Source organism: Taudactylus pleione, unplaced genomic scaffold (genome assembly GCF_031769625.1).
Source record: "Taudactylus pleione unplaced genomic scaffold, aTauple2 ptg000256l, whole genome shotgun sequence".
Lineage (NCBI taxonomy): Eukaryota > Metazoa > Chordata > Amphibia > Anura > Myobatrachidae > Taudactylus > Taudactylus pleione.
The window spans coordinates 4,574,782-4,597,163 of record NW_028284658.1 but is presented as its reverse complement, the minus strand read 5'-3'; the positions used below and the strand labels follow the sequence as shown (position 1 = coordinate 4,597,163).

Below are 22,382 nucleotides of genomic sequence, written 5' to 3'. Positions count from 1 at the left end.
CCCTCTTTCATTACAGTAGTGGGCGTGCCCAGAACTCATGGAGATGCTGGGCTGCCCCCAAGCTCTCCCCGCAGTGCAAATAGATGCCTTGCATATGAGCATGGCATCTATTTACTCGCCAGCAATTGTTTCAGTGGAACGACGACCCCCCCACGAGACACGAGTGGGGTCGGTGGTTTTATTGGGGTGCCGCCATAAAGGCAGGGCGCATTTGAGTGAATATACAGCTAATTAAAGAGAAAGAGAAGCAAGTAGACTCTTACCTGTGTTTACCATTATGCCGTACTCCTCAAGAAAAAAGTTGATATTGGTGTCATATTTGGCCTCTCCTCCCTCTCCCAGCATCACCAGAATGTCACCACCGTTCTCCAGGAACTGCTTCAGTACTTCCAACTGTAGAATGATATCGGATGTGGAAATAAATATATTTTTGTAGGTTCATAAGTAAGGGGGTCGATTCAATTAGGCTCAAGTTGCCTCACACAGTTTTAATGCATGTAATGTACAGGAGACTTAATGAAATTAAAGGACCTGCGATGAACATGGTGCTCGCACCTCCGGCGCATTATATGCATTAAAACAAATTGCAAGGCAACTACCCCTAAGCATGGAGGCTAGTGATCACAGAAATTTCCCACTGCTTTGTGAATATATGAAGTTCAATAAGCACCACAAACCACTAACCTAAGCCTAAGATGCAATAAATGCCTTTTTCAGAGCAGAATATCCCTCCTTGTGTAGAAAGCTCAAGAATTAAACTTTACAATGACAAATAAAATGTTTAGCTAGATCAGTTTGCTGTGAATCATAGATAACTATCATGGTTTATTTGCAGGATGCATAAAACCTGTAGAGAATTGGACAGTGGGTATAACAAATCACACTATCGGTGCATGAAAACAGAACAGGTGCAAATATGGTTGGTGAAGATGGTGTCGACATGAGACAGAGTATGGACAGCTCAGCCAATGGGAGCTTACACTATAGGATCAGGCACTTCTGAGACAATTGGAGCAAGTGAGACCATGAGTGGAGGCTGTATTGTTAGCTATTAGAACCCAGAGGGAGTAGCATCAGTGGGGGTAGGATAGGATACAGTGAAAAGTAAGATATGAGAATGCACTTTATAGATTAGCAGTCATCAGATAGGTGGTGAAGTGCTGGCCAGAGACAGATCAGCTCATAATAAAGTCAGAGATGTAAGAGAGGAAAGTGTTCCCCAGTTAGAGAAGTTTGAATTGATTAGCAGAGCATACAAAGAGTATGATGCGGTGAATGTGGAGCATTTGGGATAGAATCTAGATGGAATAAAAGAGATGTGAAGAGAAGATTGTAGTAGCCAAGCTAGGGGAAAAATGTCCAAAAAGAGAAAGTCGTATCCTGGGAAATGTTTTAAAAGGAGTGGGGACACTGATAAGGATTTGATGGATGGAGTAAAGCAGAGGATACAGTCCCAGACGACGCCAAGGCTGCAGCCAGGGGGGACTGTTAAAAGTGACATTTGAGATGGGGTAGTGACACTTAATTTTTCCTCTTTTAAGTGCTCAATTTTGGACATATTAAGCCTTACTTAAAATTGGGACATCCAAGTGGAGAGTCAATTGGACACATACAAGATGATTTTAAAAAAATCATGCGACCGGCATCTATTCTCCCTGTCTGCAGCGCTTGGGGGCTGCCCGGCGTGTCCGTAAGTGCAGGGCACGCCCCCAAGAGTGATGAATAGGGGACGCGTCTTACAGACATGGCCCTTTTTCGATGGCCATGCCCTCTTTTCGGACGCGCACACACTAAGGTGCCCTCTCTAGCTCCGGCGACGTGCCTGCCGCTGGAGCTAGAGTGTACACTAAGGTAAGGAGGAAAGAAAATAAGTTTTGGCTGTATAGGAGGGAAAGAAAGTAGAGGGTGGAGCTGAAGCAAAGGTGGGAGAAGACTAGGCCCAATGAGTGTGAGATGAGATCTACTGGGCGAGACCAAAAGGAGGAAGTAGGTGAGAGAAGTGTAGGTCGAAGTGTCAGTAGGGTTGTTGATGGGTAAGACAATTCCAAAAAAACAGAATGAATAGCTTGGGAGGGTAGGATGTCAGCCACAAAGAAATGAAAGATTGAGCTTGGGTGCCAAAAGAGAACAGTGATGTGGAGTGAAGAGACATAGTATTCCCTGTAAAATGAGAAGGGGGATCCAGTGGAATGACTCAGAAGGTGTCATCATGGAAGACCAACTAGTTGACTACTAGATGGAAGTGCAAGCAATATCAAAGTGGGAGAGCCAAGTGTCAGTAATGGCAAGGAGCATGAGAGATGGATGAAAGTTTATTGCATACAGATCTAGCATTCCTTCAGTTGTGAGAGGGTTAAGAGTAGAGGGAATGAATTTGGGTAAGTCAATTAAGAGAGGCTGCTTTGTAGCAGTTACAGAAGGAGTATACACTTATACAAAACATTCACTAGAAAGTGCAATGTTTTTAGTAAACCACGGTGAGTAATAGAAAATGAGCATCTAGGAGAGGAGGTCATGAATAGCATGGAAAATACATGCAGCGCTATCTGTTATTTTTGTTATTTTACATTCGTATCTTTCAAGAAGGGTTGGCGATTCCCTTATATACAACAGATAGCTGCAGCAAACATATTGGTTGTATCCATAAGTGCTAGGTTGGCTAGGCGCCTGGATTCTTTTTCCCTTTTTGCTTTAGCATGGAAAATAAATCTTAAAAAAAAAAAAAAAAAAAAAGAGATATGATAAGAACTTAACTTTGTTATCTGTCTTTCTACGAAGTCCATAGGGTCCACAGGGAGACAGGTGATAGAGTCATCCAGGCACCCCGCAGTTAAATTTTTCTCCTAAGATGCTCTGGGTCTCCCTCCTATACCCCGACCCGGGCCAGAGGCACCTCAGTTTCGTGCCAAGCCAAAGGCCGGAGGAGGATAAAAGAGAGAGGAAAAGTCTGGAACACTCAAGAATCACCTTCTCACACAGAAGGAGACGGAAGACCGCTGACCAGAGCGAAGCCCATCTGAAGCACAGGTGCGTCAGGGTATGTGCCCTGTGGACCCTATGGACTTCATAGAAAAGATAGAAAACAAAAAGTTATGTTTTTACATCAGGGTCCATAGGCTCCACAGGGAGACCTTGGGGATGTCCCAAAGCAGTCCCTTTAAGGGTGGGGACGCTCCTCTGCAGAGAGGAGAATCCGCCGCCCAAAGGAAGCATCCTGAGAGGCAAAGGTATCAAATACATAATAGCTCAGAAAGGTCTGGACAGAAGACCACGTGGCTGCCTTACAAAGCTGAACAGCCGAGGCGCCACGGCGAGCTGCCCACGAAGGACCCACAGACAGAGTAGAATGAGCTGTAACAGAGGTCGGCACCTGAAGGCCCTCATGAGTGTAAGCCTCAGAGATAGTCAAGCGAATCCATCTAGCCAAAGTTTGCTTATTCAGTGGCCATCACTTCTTGTGGAATCCATAGAGGACAAACAAGGAGTCCGACTTCCAAAGGGAACTGGTACAGTCCACATAAGTCCTGAGGGCACGTATCACATCTAATGAGGCCACACCTGCAGAGATATCTGGAGAATTAAAGGCCGGTACAATAATTTCCTCAGTAATGTGGAAACTAGAAACCACCTTAGGAGGGAACCCAGGGCGAGTCCGAAGCACTGTCCTGGTGAAAAACTAGAAATGGAGAACTGCAAGAGAGAGCCCCCAAGACCGACACGCTTCTGGCAGAAGCAATAGCCAGAAGAAAAACTAGTCTTAGCTGTAAGCCAAATTAAAAAAAAAAAAAAAAAAAAAAAAAAATACAAAATTGAGAGCGCTGGCATACAGTTTTATATATAAAAGAAAAAAATATATATATTTTTTTTTATCTAGTTTCTTTATTAAACCAGCTTAATGACATACACACATTCCTTCACATTCAAAAATTCTCAATATACAAAAACACTTTCCCAATAAGAATACTTATTAAATATTCACATGTAATTCACTGATGAACGAATTAGAACATACACCTCCAATGTTACTACTAAAAAAAATATTTTTCACTAATATCTGTTATAGTAACCAGTTGCATTTAAAAGCACACACAAAAAGATCACAGGTCTATAAACAGCAGATCTCATTTAGGATATACAGAAACAGTTGTAGCTTTTTCCCACTTGAGGCTTCTATTATCCTCCGTTGATATTATCCTTTTCGGAAATATTGTATATGAGTTTTTAGTTCCAGCTAACACCATATGTTTCCTTTATACTGCAATTGTATAGATTTGTGACAAAGATGTCCGTTCTGCAGTATCACCAAGTACACAGCAAACAGTTCTGTTTATGGCTGAATATACATACAGTGACAATTGGATCCTTTTAAAGGTGCAAGATTTTGCTTTAAATACAAATAATGTCCAGTTATGATTAAAGCTGACTGCACAAGCACAGTGGCAATAAAATCTTTTACGAGATGTGAACGTATACTTTGTAACAAATAGATTGCATCCACAGATATCGTATCAGCGATATATATGTATTCGCATGTATAAAACTGAATGCTTTGCATCCACCAGGTATATGTATCAATGATACGTTTATGGTTAAAAAGTAATCCATCATGGCCATGAAAAAAGTATAATATATATTTTATCACCACATTTTTCCTCCGATATTTAAAAGAAGGGGCTTGTCCTCCACCTCATTCGGTGGGTGCCCTTTTCTTCCCTTTCTCCCACTCTGCTCTGCTCCAAAAGTTAATTGTGATATTACACACAGTCACTTATCTGTGCAGATCTGTATGCCGTCAGCAAGGGATCGGAGGGGGAATTCTGATAACGGGAGCTCCGGAGCGTGTGGTCTTCAGCTGGTTTGTTCGAACAGGCAATAAAACATGTTTCTCCGCTTCTGCATCAGCGGCTTCCTCAGTAGCATATCAGCTGTAAGCCATTTGAAATCCACTGAGTCCAGGGGTTCAAATGGAGGGCTCCAAGTCCCAGAGCCAAATCCCAAGGCGCCACAGGAGGGACAAATGGGAAGGACACCCTGTAGGAAAGTGCGGATATCAGGAAAAAGGAGGAATCCTTTGCTGGAACCACACTGAAAGAGCAGATACATGCACCGTCCGCGAGGCAAGACGGAGACCAAGATCCAAATCCTCCTGCAGAAAAAGCCAAAATTGTGGCTATCCGAAACACCTGGAGATCGTAACCTTTGGGACGACACCATTGAAAGTAGGCGTGCCACACCCTGTGCTAAATCCTGGCAGAGGCTGGTTTACGTGCTCTGAGCATGGTGTTAAACTACAGAGCCAGAAAAAAAAACCTTGGACCTTTTTGTGATTGTGTCGGGAGGCCATGAGGTCCACGCCCGGAAGGCCCCACTTGTCCACTAGGAGCTGAAACACTTCTTGGTGAAGAGACCATTCCCCGGGATGCACGTCGTAACGGCTGAGGAAGTCTGCTTCCCAATTGAGAACTCCTGGAGTGAACACTGCCGATATGGCTGGGAGAGGACCTTCCGCCCATATCAGAATGCGTGACACCTCTGTCATTGCCGCCTGACTTCAAGTTTCTCCTTGATGGGTGAAGTAAGCCATGGTCATGGCGTTGTCTGCCTGAACTTGCATGGGCTTTCCGTGAAGTATGAGTCTGACTTGCTGCAGGGCCCTGAAGACCGCCCAAAGTTCCAGTATGTTGATTGGCAGGGCAGACTCCTCTGCTGTCCATCGTCCCTGAAATGTGTGGAGCTGTCACTGCGCCCCAACCCTGGAGACTGGCGTCCATCGTCAGGAGGACCCAGTCAGGAATCCAAAAAGGAGCGCCCCCTTGTGAGGTGGCCCGTCTGCAGCCACCAAGCAAAAGACAGATGCACCTCCGGAGATAGCACCATTGTTTGTGCTTTCATCCGATGGGATAATCCGTTTCACCTGGAGAGGATCAATTTCTGCAGAGGCCTGAAAGGACACTGGGCATATTCCACCATGTCGAATGTCGATAAAATGGATCCCAGTACTTGCATTGCTGAGTGGATTTACACTCGACTACTGTAGAGACATCTGCGTACTCGCGTCTGCAAAGTGGAGATCTTTTCTGTGGACAGAAAGATTCTCTGCTGTTGGGAATCCAACAGAGCTCCCAGATGGAGCATCCTCTGGCACGGAGTCAAGAAGAACTTTGTCCAATTGTTCAGCACCCGTGAGTCTGAAGCACAGAAATTGTCAGCTGTAGATGGTGGTGAATTACTTCTGAAGACCCTACCAACAATAAGAGATCATCCAGGTAAGGCAACAGTCGAACCCCCTGATGCCGCAGATGTGCTGCCATGAGAGCCATAACTTTGGTAAACATCCACGGAGCTGTTAAGAGACTAAACAGCAGAGCTCGAACCTGGAAATGTTGTTGCTTTATAGCAAAACAGAGGAAACGCTGGTGAGATGAAGCAATTTGAATATCCAGGTATGCATCCTGAATATCCAGTGATACCATAAAATCCCCTAGTTCCATAGCCAGTATAATTGAGCGTAGGGTTTCCATCCTGAACCGAGGTACCCTGAGCAAACTGTTCAGGGACTTGAGACAGAGTATAGGCAGATATGAGCCGTTCGGCTTCTGGACCAGAAGGAGATTGGAGTAATAACCCGTTCCTCTCTGTGGAAGCGGTACTTCGATGACAACTCCCACTTGAAGCAAAAATTGTATGGCTTTCTGGATTTGTAATGCCTTGTCTTTGTCTGACAGAGGGCTTGTGCAGAAGGATTGTTGGGGAGGCCTTCTGCGGAAGGCAAGTCGTACCCTTAAGAGACCACTTCTCTTACCCAAGTGTCTGTGGTGGTCTGATACCAGCACTGGGCGAACTGAAGATGTCGGTATCCCATCTTGGAATCCCCCAAGGAGAGGCCTATCTCATCAGGTGTCATCGGCTTTGGCCGTCGGACATCGGATACACAATGCCTGTTACTTGGGCTTGGAATTCCTTTTGAGGGCTGACTGTCTATGAAAGGGCTAACCCTTAGGCTTACCTTGGAGCCAAAAGGACGAGGCCCAGGATCCTGAAGGCAGACACGCAGACTTAGCTGCCACCAACATATCCACAATCTTGTTCAGGTCAGGACCAAACAAGGTCTTACCATTGTAGGGTAGACACTCTAATCTTTTCTTAGAGTCTGCATCCACTCTCCAAGAACGCAGCCATATGAAACGGCGAGCTGAGACTGCAGCAGCCGAAATCCTAAAAGATAAGAGGGTGACATCCAAAACAGCCTCTTGATATATGTAGCTGAATCACAGAGGTTACCCACCAGAGCCACTTGATCTGTGGTAGCATCTGACGGGAAAGACTCCTCTAGGGGGTCTGCCCAGAACTCCGTAGACTTGGCCACCCAGGAGATAGCCATAGCTGGCCTGGCGACCACCCCTGAAAGAGAATAATACGTTGACTTTAAAACACACCACTACCTTCCTATCCGTGGTATCCTTTAAGGATGAAATGGACGGCATAGGTAGAGTAGCACTTTTGATTAAGCATGTCACATGAGAGTCCACCACAGGAGGTGATTCCCATTTAGTGCAATGTTACTCAGGAAAAGGATAGACATAAGATAAGAGTCTTTGAGGCTGCATTGAACCGGGGAGCTGGCGGTTCGTCCTCCTCTATAACTAGGGCCGAACGGACAGCACGTATCAGAGCTGGAATATTGATTTTTGATTTTGACTCCTCCTCACGCTGAGAGGGCTCAGAGTCATCTTCCTCTACCATCTCCCCGGTATACGTGTCATAGTCATCATATTGTGTAGATTGGGATGGCGGCATACACCTTTTGGCCGTTCTAAGGGGTTTATCCCCTTGCAGCATAGCCTGGAGGGTAACAGAGGTATCTGTTGGCTTCCAGGGACTTCCCCTGGACTGTCCACTCAGAAGAAATGAAGAAGCTTCTTTTAAAACCAAAAAAGTCTTCAGGGGCTGGAACAGCCCCACCGCATATCAGTGACCCGACTCTGGCCGGGCACCCAATGAAACTGAGGTGCCTCTGGCCCGGAGGGAGACCCAGTGCATCCTGGGAGAAAAATTTAACTGCGTGGTGCCCGGATGACTCCATCATCACCTATACCCCCATGGTTTACCTGTGGAGCCTATGGACCCTGAAGTAGAGAAGCAGATTAGGATACATGGGTTGTAAGCAGTTCAATAAGGAGTTGCACATACCAGATGCAAGAGGCAGAAGCAAATGATAAAGAAGAGCGGCACCCAATGGTGAAGACAAAAAACAACTGCACCATTATGGGAGTACAGAACAGAGTGAGTAGCCTTGTGCATGGGGTGAATGGTAACAGTAATTCATACAACAGTGTCAGATTTTGTAGCAGTGTTTCAGGTAGAATGTTCTTTTTCTCTTCACCACCTCTTGTATAACCATTTGCACTATAATTCATAAAGGAAACTTGCAATAAGCACACACCTAGAAGAAAAACACAGATATGTGCCCAGACACTAAGGGCCGTATTCAATTGCCAGTGAAAAGTCCCGGACTTTTCGCATGCCGGCGTTTTCGCAGTCATTGCTTGTTTTGCATCAGGAAAAGTATCGCGTTCGTCACCGCTTTTCGCGATATTCAATTGCAAAGGAGGCGAGAACACGTCCCCAAGAAACTCAAATCTGCGAAAAGTCCTGTCAGAAATGGGGAAATCATCCTGACAACCCCCAAAAGATGCACTGACATGGGGGATCACTATAGATACCGCCGAATAGCCCTGCTGAAGGTATTTGGGGTGCTTAAATGCTCTCAATTGGTGCTATTTAGCATTTTTGCACCAGTGGTGTAGAATAGCATTTGGCAAAAATGGGGTACATGAAAATGGGTGTAAGCATGGTTTAAAAAAAAAAAAAAAAATCGCTAAAGTGATGTTTTAAAAAACGCACCTTCAGCAAACACCTGCAATTCAAAAAGAAAAAAAAAAAAAAGCTTGGGCATACTTGGGGGACCCCCTGGAATCTATTTTGCTAGTTTTTAACTTTGTCCCCCAACTTTGTTTTCGCCCTCAAAACGGAAGTACTTTTTGGGGGTGATCTAAAGTACATTTTTAACTTTTTGTTACGCTGTTTACCTTTTGGGGACTGTCCCTAGGCTGCAGGTGTGTTGCCGCAACTTTGCACCCCAAACCCCCAATTCTGCACTTTTTTCTGCCTCCATTCACAGGCAAATCTTTTTCGCTGGTTACAAGGCGCAGACTTTTCGCTCCGGCGAAAAGTCTTTGAAATTGAATACGGCGGAAAGTTTCCGACAGGCGAAATTATGTCATCAGCGAAAACTTTTCGCCGGCAATTGAATACGGCCCTGATGTGCAAGGCTTACAGAGACATGTTATCATTTACAGGACTTATCAACCCAATAATTTATACAATAATCTACTCAGGATTGGAATAAAAAGTAATGTAAACTGGTGCATATAGATGAACACACCACAGACTCAATAAAAATTGTACATCTTGGAGATACTGACTAATTGCAACTGCTGCACAGTTGGTATAGGAATGTGACATTTGATTGGTTGATCAACAAAAACAATTTCAACGATCATTTACAAAAACAGCCCAACCATTTAGACGTACAAGGGTATTTAATATGGAGCGAAAAGTCAGTTTTTGCGATCATTTCGCACCGATGACGTCATTTTCGCTGGTTTTGGTTTTACACCGTATTCAATTTCAAAGACTTTTCGCAGGTTCGAAAAGTCTTTGAAAAAAAACAGGGATAACTTTTCACCACTGAATAGGCAGCGAAAAAAAGTGCAGAATTGGGGTTTAGGGATGCAGGCTTAAAAAAAAAATAGCTTGCATCCCTGGGAATGTCATTTTAAAATAAACTGTCATAAAAAGTTTAAAAAAAAAAAAAAAATAGGGACACCCCCAAAAAAATTGAAAATTTGGGGTGAAAAAAATAAAAAAAAGAGAAAAAAATTGTTTAAAAATAGGGAAATAGGTTCAGGGCTATTCTGCAAGTATGCAGCAGGTGTATTCTAGAATAGGCTATTAGCGGCAGGTGCATATTCTAGTACCCATTTTCATGCACCCCAAATTTGATGGGACCACTTAAAAAAACCTAAGTGCTCTTCTGCAACACTTCTTCAATGTCGGGAAAAAAACACCTGCCGCGGCTATTTAAAACCCCGACTTTCATTTGCAGGCTAAAATGGGGGTACCCATAGTGATCCCCCATGTTTTTACAGCTTTAGGGGGGGTCCTACAATTTATTCCAGGTAAATTTAGGTTTTTTTTGCTGATCCTACTTCGCCGGGTCTCGTTTTCGCCCGATACTTTATCCCATGAAAATCTCCGATGTGGAGCGAAAAGTCCAGCACGGACTTTTCGCTCCCATATTGAATACCCCTGGTAGTGTGGATGTGTATCAAAGGAACGTGGAGCCTCTGTATTCATGCGCTTTATTTATATTTTGTCTCCAGACATTTAGGGACCACACAACTTTGCATAGAAAAGCGATGTCTCTGTAAAAATGACACATTAAATGGTTAAAAGTGAATATTTTTCAGTAAGATTTTTCAAAACTCTCCCATATAATATTCCCCCCACATTTGGCACCAAATATTATAGTTATCTACAGCAGAATTTGGCCTTAAGTGGTTCCGGTAGAATTCCCTATTCCTACCCCAACCATACCACAGGACACAACAAATGAACAATCAAAGTTCAAGTTCTATCTAAAGGTGCTCGGCCCCTGGTCCAAAATATGCACAGATGAGGAGCGGCAGCCACTTCTGATTGGCTGATTGCGCCTTGATCCCTCTCAGATGCTATAACTAGTGTCAGTATTATTACTGCATTATTTATTCTATATTTGCAATAGGTCCATGGCATCAATACAAATTCCTATTTTACTTGATTTTAAAGAGCAAGGCAACATATGTTAGTATTTAATTGATTTTAATTAATATTGTAATGTGTGTGCTAGTAATTAGTATTTTAATTTTGTATTTGTGTCTCTGCAAGCTTCACCTTTTTTTAGACACATTGTACACCTGCGTTCTTATCTACATGAGCCCCTGTATCACTTGTCTGGGAAACATCTCACCCTGCTGTACAATTTGGGTGAAACTCAATTTGCACATCAACTTCACTCACCTTCAATTTCATTAAAAACAATGGACCTCATTCAGACCCGCTCGCAAGAGCAGGAAGGTACCTGGGGCTTGTGGGAGACGAGACCCGACCCCAAGGATCTCATCGCAAGCACCGACGGTAGCGATGGTCTCGACCATCGCGACCATCACCTGGTCACTCGCTAAAGCTGTGGGTGATCACCCACAGCTTAGCGAGCGGCCAGGAGGCCGGATTTTAAAGGTGAAGCGGCCGCCCTCATTCAGAGCGAGAGCTCGCATTTTGTGAGCGGCTCTGAATGAGGTCCAATGCTTTTGTGCTGCCATTGTAAACATTCATTTTGCTAATAGGACAAGGGGCCTTATTCAGACCCGGTCGCAAGCACAACCGGGTCGATGTTTGCCCACGGGGCATGCGCACGTCGGAGCCGGCTCCGACGTTTGCATGCGCGAAACCCGGTTAGCGACGGGCGCTCTGTTGCGACGGGTCTCGCACCAAAGGGGGCGAGCTGTCGATGGTGATTGACAGCTTGCCCCATTTGGGAGGCGGGCAGGGGGGGGTGGGTGGCCAGCTAAATGGAGGCGTTCCCGACGGAACGCTTGCCGTTTGGGGGCTGCCCCACTGACATCAGCAACGATGTCAGTGGGGAGCTTCCTGCTCGATCAGAGCAGGAAGCTCCCTGGGGCTTGCACTTGCAGAGACCCAACCTTAGGGTCTCGTCGCAAGCCCCAATGGTCCTGACCATCGCGACCATCAACCTGGTCGGTCACTAAGCTGTGGGTGGTAACCCACAGCTTAGCTAGCGACCAGGAGGCCGCACTTAAAAAAAAAATCAAGCGGCCGCCCTCATTCAGAGAGAGCGATCGCTTCTTGCGACCGCCTCTGAATGAGGGCCAAGGTGTGTAACAGTACAACTGGTATGCTGCAAAGTGTATAAACAAGCAGCCCCCTAGAACTGTATCCTTTTCAAGGGTGTTGGTTTCCTCGCCAAATGTTTATTGGATTGCATGGGTGTTACTGAGGGATGTAATCGGCATCCCGGCATGAAATCCAGACAGGTGGGGATCCAGACGCCAGTATCCCAACCGCCGGCATCCCGAAGGTAAGTATCGGGTGTTATGGGGAGGTTAGGGTGTGGTGTTAGGGTTAGGCACCGGGGGAGGGGGTGTTAGGTTTAGGGTGCAGGGAGGGGAAGGTTGGGTTTAGGCACCAGGGAGGGGGAGTTAGGTTTAGGGGTTAGAAAAAAAACAAACACTCACCTGTCTTCCCAATGGGCGTCGGGATTCTGGCTGTCGGGATGCCGATGTCTGTATTCTGACCAGCAGCATCCCGACAGCCGGGATTTCATACCCAACCCGTCACTGATTATCACCACTTTATCTCATGGTTGTTGGCTACAAATCTGACTTTATTTTGAACATGAAAAACATAGCTCGCCTCAGCAGCTGTAAACTTCTCCCTGGGCCCAGCGGTGATCCAGAGCTTCACCCCCATTAGTTTCTCTGCTGTAATATCTTCTTTCAAACTGTGGGCATTAGAGAAGAGCTGGTTAGAACAGATTATTGAGTCTTAAGAATAAAGTGAATATTATCTACACAGTCTAAGGGATGTTTATTCACATGATTATCTGCAAGCAAAATGTAAAACATGCGTGCTTCAGAGATGGACGCTATACCCCAGCCAGCAGTGCTAAAAAAAATGGAAGATTCAGAGAAGGCATCTTAAGTAAAGACGCCCACTGCTGGCTTTTCTAATCTACTGCTGCATCCGAAGACGCAACATCGGATCAACTGCGTGAACATCGGACATCTGCATAACACTCAGGTTACCCAGGATGTCCTGCATAATCACGCTGCCAGGGCCAGTGAAGCTGCATCCATGACTGGCTATAGCACGCCCAGATAACGGTGCCAATAAGCCTCCATTTTCTGGAATGCTCCCTGTCGCCACCCCCAAATGCCAGCAGCATGTCAATCATGCTTTTGGGGCACTGAGACAGTCAAACAAACAAATCTGCACATGCGCAGTGCGGCTTCTGCGCAGATCTGCAAACATCTCAGATTTCTGTCAATATTGAGATTACGTAAATCTCGGAATTAGGTCCAGTGATACTATTAAGTGCAAAACCAGGTGTGTAGTAAATAAGTATTAGGGGTTTAAGGGACTCCAGCTTTCATCTGGATGATATGTACATTATTTGCTGAACAAGATGCTTGTGTGGCCTGGAGAAACGTTGCACTATAAACACATACTGCTCCGCGAAACACAAACGCTAGCAAAAATCAAAAAAAAAAAAAATGCACCAGCGCAAATTGTGGTATTGTCAACAAAGAGGATTTTGCACAGCATGTCCCCTGTTTGTTTATGACCTCTAGAGAAAATGTAAAATGAAAAAAAAGGTATTGGGTGGTTCAGATAGCCGTAACATAATAATATTTGTACTGCAGAAAAATTTAAAGGTTATGGAAAAAACAGGATTTTGGTACTTACCGATAAATCCCTTTCTCCGATTCCACAGGGGACACTGGAGTTCAAGACAGTGGGGTATAGACGGTGGTAGAGCAGAGCCTGGCACTTTAAATAATTTAGAAGTGTGACTGGCTCCTCCCCCTCTATGCCCCATCAGCCCCAGTTTAAGAACTGAGCCCGAGAGGAGACGGAGGACAACAGGAAAAAAAAAAAAAAACGAGGAAAAGGAGAAGACCACAGAACGGAACAAGACCGACTGAAGTAGAACAGAGGAACCCACTGCAGGGAACCCTGCAGTCACACAACTATAGAAACCAAACAAAACGGCAGGTACGCAGCGCTGGGCGGGCGTCCAGTGTCCCCTGTGGAATCGGAGAAAGGGATTTATCGGTAAGTACCAAAATCCTGTTTTCTCCTTCATCCACTAGGGGACACTGGAGTTCAAGACAGTGGGGACGTCCCAAAGCCAACCTCCCGGGTGGGAGCGCGGAGAACTTGCTGATCCCTTGGCCAAACCGAAACAGGGACCGCCAAGAACCTGAGGCCCAGCGGAAGCTGAGGAACAAGTGTCGTAGCACAGGAGACAAACACTACTCCTCACTAAACAGTCACAGAAAATTCCACAACTTACAGTGCAAGTCAAAAGGAACAGAACAGCTGTTGAGAGAACAAACACAGGTGGGAAACGTCAGAATCTGTAATCTCAGCTGAAATAGACCAAACCGGACTGTTGGTGGCAGAGAGCCCCAACAAGAATCCATAGGAGAAGGGCAGTAAACGAGCACAAACTCGAGAACCTTACTAGAGTCTAAACAGGCAGCTGCAGCAGCCGCAGACAGCAGAATCCCAGCACTGCTGGACATAATCGTATATATAAAAGTATAACAATACCAAACTACAGATAGAGCTGATCCTGTCCACAGACTCCCAACAAGAGTATGCAGGAAGGCAAAAGACAAGACTGAACAGTCGCCCCGAACCATCCTTGAGGTCCAACTACAACACAGTTGTTAACCAGTGGAAGGGCTAGACCATAGAAGTCTCCAACGAGTGGAGATCCCACTGGGCGTGAGACCGAGGCGAAAGAGAGAGAGAGAGGATTGAGACTACAATACCTTTCAGAGGGTCAGACGGAAGTACAACCCATTTTGAAAACAGGGATAAAACAGGAGCTGAAATGCTGCCGTTAAAAGGAAATAACAGACAAATTCCAACATGATGTAAGTGCGTAGTCAGTACCAACTGCTGGCCTGAACACAGTATGAAAACAACCAGGAATCTAACAGTAAAACAGCACGAATGCAACAGCCACCCAGGGAGAGCTATCAATATAGGGAAGCATCCCATACAACAAGGCCAGAGCACTAGGCCAACCATGTGAGTGTGATAAAAATATCAACAGATACTGAACAGGAACCCAACCAGGTCCCCTGCGCGGATCACACTTATGTAAAGATGTGCAATAGCCTATAGGTGTGCTTCGGTCCAGAACCTTAACAGGTTCTAGTAGAATAGTGTCGCCAATCCAGTGTTGTAATTATGCACCACCCACACTCCAGGAAAACTCTAAAGTGTAGAGCCAACTGATTAAAAGAGCGGATGGCTGCTAGGACAGCAGCTAGGGTGCGTAAGGGAGAATAAAGCTATGTATGTCAGGTTGCATGAATTAGGAGCATCATCCGAGGCATTAGTAAGCTCTTACCTTTGAGCGACCAGAATCCCTCTGGACGCTATGTAGAATGTCACTGACCTTTACCATCACACAGCAACCCGCCACGTTAGGTATAGAGAGTAGCTTCAGTGGGCTAAGACCAATTGCTCTACAGCACAGACTTCAGTCTGGAGATGTGCAGTAGAAAACACTGTGGAAACTAGCAAAATTTTAGTCGAGACAAGAAGGTCGTAGAACAGGACTCTATACCTGAGCCTGGTCCATTAGAGACGTGTATCTGTATAGCAGTGTTAGATTATACATACAACCCCAAAAACGGTCTGCTAGTTTAAGTATCCTTGCATAAATATTTCTATTGGTGAAGTGCGTCTTATGCCCACCAGTCTAATATAACTCAGGTCTGACCCTGCCTATATCGGCAAGTGGCCCTAGGCCTTCCAGATATGAATTGTACCTAAGGGCACTTTAGACCCATTTTATTGAGATATGCTACAATAATATGTAGTACCGGAATAGATACTGAGAAGAGTACCTGTACTTAGACATAGAACGAGTTGGTTATCCCAAGTAAAGAAGGGAGATATCAATAGTGATAACCCCAGTAGTTTAAACAAAACACAGGTTTTTGTTTCCCAATTATTAGGAAATATTCATACAAGAAATGGGCGTCTTACAAGTTTACTACCCAGTGCATCACTGTAATGATAATAGGTCCCCCGAAACGGGGTGCCGTATAACTGGCAGGAATGGAACTAAAACTCCAGGAGGGTGGAAGTACATAACTTTATATACATGTGACATGTCTAGGATCCATACTAGAAGCAATGCCTTAGAGAATTGTGACTATCACCATGTAAGCTGCAGCACATGACTAGTTTATAGAGCCACCCTATAATATTAATATGTAGGGATATAGCCTACAGCTTCTGGTAATCCCAGGCGGCTTCCCTTGTGTGGATTATAGGTAAACCTAATGATTGTGGAAGTATAGGCATTCTACCCATATACACAAATATATATATATGTATATGCACACACACAACCCAATCCCCAGGGAGAGATAGTGTAAAGCGTAGTCATTATACAAACTACCGCATCAGGAGAGTCCAGCCTCCAAACGCAGCCTCCTTCTATCAATATGCTAGGTATTAGACATAAATTGATAAGAACAGATCCTACCGCTGCTCCTACGGTAAGGAAAGAAGCGATATCCACAATTGGATACGCTTACCTACATACAAATTTAGTAGGTGACGTAACATTTTAAAATTAGAACATGAGCAATAATTGAAGCCATGGAAGGAATTGAGCCCAAGGACAAAATCACTCCAGCATGTGTGTTATACAGCAGGGCTAGTATAAAACACAATAGACATACATAGACTGCTCATGTGCCGCAGGTGGCCGTCATTCTGCTACGGCGTAGGGGCAGGATATTTTAGCAGTGTGCTGTCCCAGACTGGTTTCGATCCTGGGACCCTTCTGTTACTGGCGTACTCGCCTTTTCAGATGAGCCATCTTAACACCAGATGAACCCATTTTTTGAAGTGAGAATCAACAGGAAGACCCCAGCACTGTGAGGCAGCAACGCCAACAACCACACCAGCTGCGCGTCACTAACCTCTTCCTGTATGTGCTGCCAAAGGGAACACATGATATAAAAAGATGCACCTATGCATACCTTCTAAGGTAAGCACAGAAAACAGGGGAGAAAGGTTTTAAGACCAGCCTAAAATGGTATCCACAAATGCATGGGAAGCCAATGTGAGGCATAAGCCTGGGGATGGGACGCAAAAATGTGCTAACCTTGGGTGAAGGGTATGCTATGACCATAAGTTCTGGCAGCAGCACCATAACAGTGGAGCTAATACACCATGAGGCCATGATACATAACAGGCCCTTAGATTAATCTAGGCGCCCTATGTTACAGAACGAAGGGGAGCCTGACTGGGTAAACCAAGCGGCGCTGCAATTGGCAGGACTGCGTTTGTGCACCGGTCCTGGAAGAATGTCAGCACATCGCTTCTAGCCGTGATGCATAGGCTGAACAACTGGCCCCTTTCAGAACCGCTTAACACGGTGTCATAGTGGAAAAGCGGGATAGGGCTAGTCTACCGCTAGCGACCAGCTATCCACTGTAGCTAGTACTAAACTCCTGTCATACAAGGACAGGCAACCCTTGCTGAAGCACTCGCAGTGTGGTAGGCGTAAGGGACGCGCGCTAAAGCACTTCCTGCTGCAGGTAGTGCCTGAGCTATACTGCTTGTGTGCAGCAATAACTACTGTCCTTAAAAGGGAAGCAGGGAACGCTGTTTGATCATGAATACCACGCTGTGTGTGCGCAAACTGCTACACTTCTCAGCATAGCGCTGCTAGCCCCCTTAATCGTATAAGCGGAGTAGTTGAAGGTCCGGTCAGTGCCGGGAATACGGGGAGCCATCAAGGCTCCTGACGCAACACTGCGCATAAACCAACGTTTTTCCTGCAAGACAGGAGAGGGGCTAACTCTCGGGAGCACTGAAGTTGTGCTGCTGTGGTAGCAGCGTGACGTCATACAGCGCTGCATTGTATAACGTAAGGCTATTAGCTCTATGCTATGCAGTAGCTAACAGGGAAGCCTGCTCAGCCCAGCCAGGAGCTGCGGGACGCGGCATCTCCTCCTGATATTTAGATGAGGAGAGAAGCTGATAGCTAAGGCAGTGCTGCCAGCACAGGGAGAACATACAAACTCCACACAGAAATGGCAGCGGCAGGATCCGAGCCTTGCGCTGGTACTATTAGCCTGTTACTATAGACTAGGGATAACAGGGAAGCCTGCTCTGAGGAGAGCTGCTAAATAGCCAAGGCAGTGCTTGTGCTTCCTCCCTTGCGGCGTACATGCTATGCTGGTACCTGTAGTTCTTCTACTGTGGATGCTTCCATGTGCTGCAAAACAAGCTGTAGCATAGGGACACCTTGCTGTGTGTAATGTCTCCCTGATGGTACACACTTGTGCCTGCCTACCTCCTAAGCTGGAGATACCCTAGCCCGCCTGTTATAGTGCACACAGCCCAGTTGGAGTGCACTTATCCGGAGAGTAAATCCAGAAGTCTTGCATAGCGGGTGCACAGGGTGGGAGGGTGAGCGGTGCAACGGGGACCTAAACGCTGCCATCGCGCCACTCCCTATAATCAGAGACCCGGACACTGACCACTGTAAGCCGTGTCCAGGACTGGCCGGCTGCACAGAACAGGCAGCCTGATAGAGGAAATGGTAGGCGTCCGCATGCGGCAGGCGTTCAGCGCGCCTACCCCAGCGCTACACATGTACCTTCTGTAGCGAGGTCTTGGCAGGAGGGAGAGCCCGACTACAAATGGCGCCGCTAGATAAGCAGGACGCGCCATTCGGAATAGGCGGCTGATGCTATGGCCGCTGGTAATAAGCTCCACCCCCGCTAGCCGAGACCGCGATGTCCTGTCAGCGTTACATTAGTAACTGGCCGGCTATGGATAAGCCCTAGACCCGGACACTGCCTGCTGAGAGCAGCGGCGGGTGCTGGAAGGAGCCATTAAGTCGCGACAGCCCTGCAGCGCATTCTTCGGGCCCACTTAGCACCTTCTGTTACCCGATAAGGGACTCGGGTGCGTGCGGGGGGGATTGTCGGGTCTCCTAACAGTGACATTATGTCACTGAGCCCAGCTATGCATCCACTACTCCTGCTATCAGGAGCAGTGGTTATACTTACAACTGCTGCGGCCGGGATGCTGGGCTGAGGGGGCGGCGAGGAACCCGGACACATGCCGGTGTCAGCAGTGGCGGGTCCTCGCAGAGTCCGATGACTCCAGGTGTGTGCCCCCTCCTCTAGGTCACCGGACACAGGCTGCAGTAGCCGTGTGGTGCCTTTCCCGGCGGCTCCCACGTAGCAGGCAGACTGCCACAGTAAGCAGCCTGCCTGTCCTCAATGCTTGTCTTAAAAACTAAAACTAAATAAGAAAGGCTGGAGACAGCCTGATGTGCGACCGGCTCTCTCGGGCACATTCTAAAAACTGGGGCTGATGGGGCATAGAGGGGGAGGAGCCAGTCACACTTCTAAATTATTTAAAGTGCCAGGCTCTGCTCTACCACCGTCTATACCCCACTGTCTTGAACTCCAGTGTCCCCTAGTGGATGAAGGAGAAAAGAGGTAATTCTAAAACTAAACACACACTGGAGCCTATCCCTCTTCACCTTTGTATTTTCCAGCTGGTCCTCAGTCTTTTCTGTAGAGACTTGTAACCTCCACTCTCATTTTTCGATACATTAAACATGATGGTATTTCGAATTTCATGATCAGATGCAACCTGAAAGCAAAAGAATACTTGTACAAGAGTAACATTTCTCCTATTTGCAGGGCCAGCCCTGACCAATTTGGTACCCTACACAAGATTTTAGCTGCCTCAATTTCCCCCGGAATAGATGCCACCTCAAATCATAAGTATCTTGAGGGGGAAAGATTTTAGCTGGAGCCCCTTAAATTGCAGCCAGTCCCACGTTTCAATATATTAAGGCTAATAACAAATAATGGAAACTAATAGAGAAATTATTATTATAGGAACCAGCTTCAGTCTGTGCCGCTTCCCTCGTTCCTCCTCATTGGGCTTTCCCAGGGCAGAATGGCCGACTGCTGTGTATGCAGGCTGCTCACCCTATGGACACTATGGGCGGTATCCAATTAGCCCCAACATTGTGCTATTGAAAAAAAAAAAAACTGCACTTTTCCAGGGATAATTTTTCGTAACACATCAGGTCCCGAAAAAAAATCCATGATAAATGCGGCATTGGATAGCCCCGGGGGATCCATTAGCGCCTGAACAATGTTCGGGGCTAATTGGATACCACCCTATGTATGTGTGCGAATCACCCTATGTGCAGATATATGAGGGTGCAGCTGGCATGTTCCCATGGTAACCTCTATGGCTTGGGACTGCACAGAGAGCTGCTTCCGGAAAGTACTGCAGATTTTCTGGTGCCCATACCAGGTCCTGCTTGTCAAGGAAATGTGGGAATGAGGGGAGAGCCAGGTGTTGCCAGGGGCTTCCTGCTGGAGTTTTTCCCTACGGAACTGGCAGACAGAGCAGACCTATTTCAGGGTAAGGGAAGCTCCAGACGCTTCTCCCCGTGTAAGCGGAAAGCAGCCCTGGCACATTACTCCCAGGCTACAGGCGCTAAACAGCCACTTAGCCCCAAATTGGACTTTAGCTATCAGACAAATGGGGATGCAGTCTGGATACCGACGGGCGCTATCCCGCCCACCGATATCCCGACAGTGGACTAAAGATAGGCGTCAAAATCCCGACACCTATCATTAGCCCCACTACAAAATACTGACACCCGGCATAACGAATGAAGGCAAGTCAGGTGTCTTAGTGTCTAGAAGTGCGGGGAGCGGGGAAAGAGGGTTAGGTTTGGGAACCCCCGAAGGGGACTTAAGCACCCCCGGGGAGGGTTTGGGTAGGGAAAGGGGGGTTGGGGTTAGGCACCCCCCCCAAGAGGGTTAGGTTTAGGCACCAACAGGGGGGGAGGTTAGGCACCACTAAAGGAGGGTTAGGGTTTGGGGGTGGAGAGGCGGGGGTTAGGTTACTTACCAGCCCCAGTCGGAAATTAGGTCCGTCGGTGTTCCGCTGTCGGAATTTGATCCAGCGGCTATTCAGCCACCGGCATTAAATATCGATGCCAGGCAAATTTTCTTCTTTCGAGGGATGGCATCCTTGCTACTACCGGGTTCTAGGCTACAGCTGCGATAGCTCTTGTGGGATGTGCGGAAGCGGATGGCGTGCTGTGATCGGAGTGATCATGTGGCTAGCCCGCCCCTGGGTGCCCCCTCTGGAGCTAGGTTGCCATAGGCAAGTCATTTTGAAGTCGTAAACAATTCCAAAGGATACGACAGGAAGGGGGGGGGGGGGATATGACAGAAAGGGTTCAGTGTATTATGTCGCCGATGACCACATCAACATTCATAATGCTCATCATGTCATGGTCATTATGGTGACAATCCACTTCTGAGGTATTACTACCCCTAATAATCGACATTTTTGCTATGCCAACAAGCCACAAGTTGTCATTTTGTCCATGTCAACATTTTTAAAATACTGTGCTCAATCCAATTAAGTGGGAGGTAAATGTAGCTGTATGCCGCACTTGCGCTACCGCCAGAATCGCAGATTTTTGTTTGCAGATCCTTAGGGCTACAAGCAAAAATGTGCGAGTCCTGTGAGATCAAGTACCCAGGGGAACGAACTGCGGTGCCATTGCCAGCGTTTCTATCCCATTGCAACTGCAACTTGTCCCCTTCGCACCTAATTGGAGCGAGCACAAAATGCAAACCAACAAGATGGTAATCACGCAATCAGTAATGGCCGAAGTACTATTACTACCACAGCCCTTATTTATGCAGCATATATTTTTTTTAATAATATTTAATGCCTAAGAAATAAACATACATGTATGCAAACTGTGCTTAATGCAGATCCTTCCTACTAATCAAACGCCAATTCATACACATCGGCACACAAACTACAATAACTATCCGAGTCACATTCATAACCGTTAATAACATATTGAGATTCAACCGATTTTGTTTAACAGTAATAGAAGTCAGTACAGTCCGTTGCCCCAGGTCAGTGAAAAGCTCCAGACCGCCGTTACCTGTTTGCTGACCCCCATCTTTCTCCCGGTGATGCCGCCCCGCTGCATTATGGGCGCAGGTAACCAGGGGCCGCTCCTGCCTAGCAACCAACTGCCGTCACGTGATACGGTTGGCCTGGTGTCACCGGCCTGAGTGCACGGGGAATCCCGCCATTGTCTGGCTGTCTGTATGTTCAGTTGAATTGATGACACAAGCAAAGCGTGAGGCTGGCCTACTGAGTGGGCTTTGGAAGTGGAAACCCACCCTCGTAGTCTACGAATAGCACGTCTCGGCGGCCATATTGGTTGAGGCAAATTGTAATCAGAATTCCAACATCCCTGACTCTCCAATATGACCTGTTCCTTCCACCAGGTACAAAACATGCTGAGGGACTTCCCACCTAATTTATGATTGCAGACACCTGTATTCAAACTCTCTTCTCATCAATTAACTAGTTTAACACAGGTGAGTGCAATCATAAATTAAGTGGAACGCCAGAAG

The 22,382-nt window shown here is 46.6% G+C and overlaps 1 protein-coding gene across 2 annotated transcripts in view; it reads right to left on the bottom strand.

Moving 5' to 3' along the window:
* Positions 1–22,282, bottom strand: part of IFT52 (intraflagellar transport 52) — a 66,785-nt gene extending 44,503 nt beyond the window's left edge. The window contains exons 1-4 of one of the 2 annotated variants that reach the window (XM_088480604.1): positions 21,902–22,282; positions 19,445–19,557; positions 12,535–12,622; positions 264–393 (exon numbers count right to left, since the gene is read on the bottom strand). In XM_088480604.1, the coding sequence (XP_088336730.1) occupies positions 264–393; positions 12,535–12,622; positions 19,445–19,557; positions 21,902–22,264 (694 nt within the window). In that variant the 5' untranslated portion in view covers positions 22,265–22,282. The remainder of the gene's footprint in view (positions 1–263; positions 394–12,534; positions 12,623–19,444; positions 19,558–21,901) is intronic. The other variant, XM_088480603.1, reaches the window with a different exon arrangement.
* Between the last annotated feature and the right edge of the window lie 100 nt (positions 22,283–22,382).